Below are 3700 nucleotides of genomic sequence, written 5' to 3' on the forward strand. Positions count from 1 at the left end.
CATCTGGCCGCGCTACACTCTGGACAAGTCGCCAGTTCATTGTAGAGCAACGGTTCCTAGAGTAGCTATAACTGAACGTTACTAACAGGGCTGTAAACTAACTTTTTGGCTCACCTGCCAAGGGGACCGGTAGATGAAAGAATCTACCAGCCAAGTACATTTTTTACCGGCCAAATAATAAATTGCCTCTTTTTGTTGCATATACATCTGTTTCGGTACTTTTCATGGAGATAACAGTATTATATACCAATACATGCTTAGAAAAGAGGCCAAAGTATTATTTAGAAATGCATTTTAATATTATTAATTAAATTTCATAACATTGCAAATCGGAAAACTTGAACAGTGCAAAACTTTGACAAAGGAAACACTCATTAATTAACTATCAGGCTCTGTAATAGACTTGTCGGTGTCGACTGTACCATAATAACATTTACACTGGATTTGATAGACCCGTGGTTGTCATATTAAGCCACTTGATTATCAAACTGAAACCTAATTGAAGGAAGTCGTTACAAAATTATGCGCTACTTAAAGAGCAACTAAACCCCTCAGTTTTGGATGACGTGCTCTAAGCTGGAAATTCAAAAAATGCCTTGATGATGGGCGGGGCTCCAGGAGTACTCTCCGATTCCCCCCTCCCCCCTCCCCCCTAACCGTCACCACACTACACTACCTACTCAATAATCACTATGGGCCGTTTCTCAATACCAAGTACGCCAAGTACGAACTTGTGAACTCCGGGAGTATGGACTTGTGGAGTTCAGTTGGAAGAACGAACTCCCGGGGGACGGAAGGACGGGAGAACAGGAGGGCGGTCTTTCTGTAATTGGAACAGGAACGTACTTGACGTACGTACGTAATCTTCGCTGGTTGCGGCATTTCAACTTCCGGTTATTTTCACTGGTTAAAATAAAAAAAACAATATAAAAAACAACTCCGTCTCATTTGTATATTTTATTACATATGTTGATATAATATAGTGTTTCCTTTTTATACGAATATGAATATAGAATTTCAGAAACGTGCCTATATAAAGGCCGAGAGGCGGGATAATATTGTGGGGTTTATTGTTGTAGTGGAGAGCAGTGACGCAGCAGAAAAAAGAGATTTAATTGTTATTTTTGTTACTGTTAACATACGTTGCCCAATTGACGACATGGCGCAGTTGGTCACTGCTATTATCGCCGGGGTAATGTATGAGGACGCGGAAGAGGAAGCGGGTCGTTTGAGGAGGAGCATCCGCCAGAGGACAGCCGCCATTCGGCGAAGGATGGAGAGGAGGCGTGCCATCCTGGCATGCCTCGCTGAATTGGTTAGTTTGTGTAGTCACCATACTCTATTTAGTCCTAATTTTCACAAAAATGCCATAAGCTTTTGTAGAATTAGTGTTAATTGTTAAACTACAACATCATATAGGTTTATTCACTTTACCATATAATATTTCAAGTCTATCAGTGTGTTTATTGTATGTGGTCCCTGTCATTAAAATTAATAATAATAAATTAACCCATAATTAACTACTTTTAATAGTTCAATAATAACCCTCAGCCTATACCCTACACACTTACCTGCCCTCTGTCTTAGCACTCAAACACGAAGATGTTGATATTCAATCTGAAAGACCTTGTACAACATTTGTAATGTTTTTTAAAACGGGAAATAAAGCAACTGAATATAAAGTGAAAAAACCTTAATATAAATGTCTTTAAGGCATTTGATTGACAGGGTGGGACATTGTGAACACAATTTAATAAATACATTTTCAATAAATATGAAATACAAAACCATAATAAATAGATTAAAAAGGGAATTCATAATAACTACATGATTAAAAAGAGACATCATAATAGATAATGTCATACTATATCATAATAATAAATAATAATAAATGAATTCTAAAATGTATATCTCCTCTGAAACAGGACCAAGGCCCTGTGCGTATGTATGCACAGCTGAATGACCAGGTGTCTATTCTGGCCACATTCTTTTCTGGGGCTGAGGTGAAGCCGGCGTTCCGTCTCTCCAGGAACAGCATCACCATGCTGCTTCAGATGTTGCCACGGGAGAAGAGCCATGGATGGAGTCATGAGCTGGAGGTGCTGGTGACACTGTACTGGCTTGCCTGTGGAGCATCGTACCGGGTCACCTCCAACGTCTTCTCCATTCCACTGGCCACAGTGTGCAGGATTGTGCACCGCGTTGTGGATGACATGATGACCATCCTCCCAAGAGTCATCCACTTTCCCAGGGCTGAGGAGATGGCAGAGGTGGGGGCTGGCTTTGCTCAGCTTGCCAACCATGAGGCATTTCGGGCTGCTGCTGGTGCCATCGACGGGTGCCATATCAGGATTGTTCCTCCTGCAGAGCCACAGAAAAGAAGCTATATAAACAGAAAGCTGTTCCCATCCATCATCCTCCAGGGAATGTGTGATGCCAAAGGCTCTTTTCTCGATGTTTACATTGGACAGCCAGGGTCAGTGCATGATGCACTTGTCCTCCGAAGGTCACCAATGTACAGCCAGGCCCTGTACCCACCTGCAGGATACTTCCTGCTGGGAGATGGAGGGTACCCATGCCTGCAGCGCCCTGTTGCCATCATGACCCCGTATCGCCAGCCTGTAGCAAGTAAGAAAACACACATAGACACACACACATACAGGTTATTATGTCACTTCACAATACATTATACATTTTCTTTCCAATTTGAACAGGTCAAGTTGAAGGCCGCTACAACAGGCACCACGCAAGGGCAAGGAATGTCATTGAGCGCACCTTTGGCATCCTCAAGACAAGGTGGCGCTCAATTTTTCTGAGGGCCCTGGAGATCCGGCCTGTGTTCGCCCCAAAGGTGGTTGGGGCCTGCTGCGTCCTCCACAACATCTGTGTGGCAGCCCATGATATCCTGGAGGAGGAGCAGGAGCAGGATGAGGGAGAGATGGCGGAGGTCCCAGATGGCAGAGATGGCCCGGGCAATGCAGAGGGGGACGAAAGGGGCCTGTCAGGGAGGGAGGTCCGAGGGCATCTGGCAGCCCAGCTCTCTGCTCCTCAGGATCTGCCTGCATGTCTGGGTGAACATGACTACATCTAGAGAGTAATTATTCACTCTCTCTCTCTGGATGTAGTCATGTTCACCTGGGAGTGTGTAAATATGTAAATATGATCAGATATCAATGTACATATTGTGTAAATCAAATGAATATAGATTTGTATAGGTATGGCAAATACCATAGGTATGGTATTGTATAGGTGTAAATATGTAAACTATGTAAATATGATGTACATATTTTTTTTCTGGTTAGCCCAAATTTAAATTCAATGAAATTACTGTAAATAACTATTGGTATTTATTCTTTTCAATGTAATCGGTTTTGTTTCATTTTATTGTATTGGTTTGGTTCATTCTAATTTAAACACAACTGTAAATAATATATCCAATGTTCTTTTTTGGATAAATGTAAATAATTACACACTAATATTTTGTTTTTGTTGTGAATATGTACAGTATCTCTTAAATATGAATTGTCTTAAACACATTTAAACATTTCAAATTTAATAACAGAACAACAAATATTACAATTAAAAAATTAAAACTTATTAATAAGTCTCTCAAACAGTGAGAGGTATCTCTCAGCCCTGTCCGCTGCTGCCCTCTCCCTCTCCTCCTCCCTCACCAATGCCTCTCTCTCTCTCTCATCCT

The 3700-nt window shown here is 41.6% G+C and overlaps 1 protein-coding gene across 1 annotated transcript; it reads left to right on the plus strand.

Moving 5' to 3' along the window:
* The first annotated feature begins 1159 nt into the window (after positions 1 to 1159).
* LOC115582950 (putative nuclease HARBI1) lies at positions 1160 to 3291 on the plus strand. Its single transcript, XM_030419206.1, has 3 exons — positions 1160 to 1315; positions 1926 to 2628; positions 2715 to 3291. The coding sequence occupies exons 1-3, from the start codon at positions 1160 to 1162 to the stop codon at positions 3089 to 3091; spliced, it is 1236 nt and encodes a 411-aa protein (XP_030275066.1). The 3' UTR covers positions 3092 to 3291.
* The last annotated feature ends 409 nt before the right edge of the window (positions 3292 to 3700 follow it).

The sequence above is a fragment of the Sparus aurata genome, chromosome 6 (assembly GCF_900880675.1).
Source record: "Sparus aurata chromosome 6, fSpaAur1.1, whole genome shotgun sequence".
NCBI lineage: Eukaryota > Metazoa > Chordata > Actinopteri > Spariformes > Sparidae > Sparus > Sparus aurata.

Excerpts from the sequence above, each read along its gene's own strand:
- LOC115582950 (XM_030419206.1), top strand. The coding sequence starts at position 1,160 with ATGGCGCAGTTGGTCACTGCTATTATCGCCGGGGTAATGTATGAGGAC. Across the intron at positions 1,316-1,925 it reads TGGCATGCCTCGCTGAATTG|GACCAAGGCCCTGTGCGTAT; the intron begins GTTAGTTTGTGT and ends CCTCTGAAACAG. Across the intron at positions 2,629-2,714 it reads GTATCGCCAGCCTGTAGCAA|GTCAAGTTGAAGGCCGCTAC; the intron begins GTAAGAAAACAC and ends CAATTTGAACAG.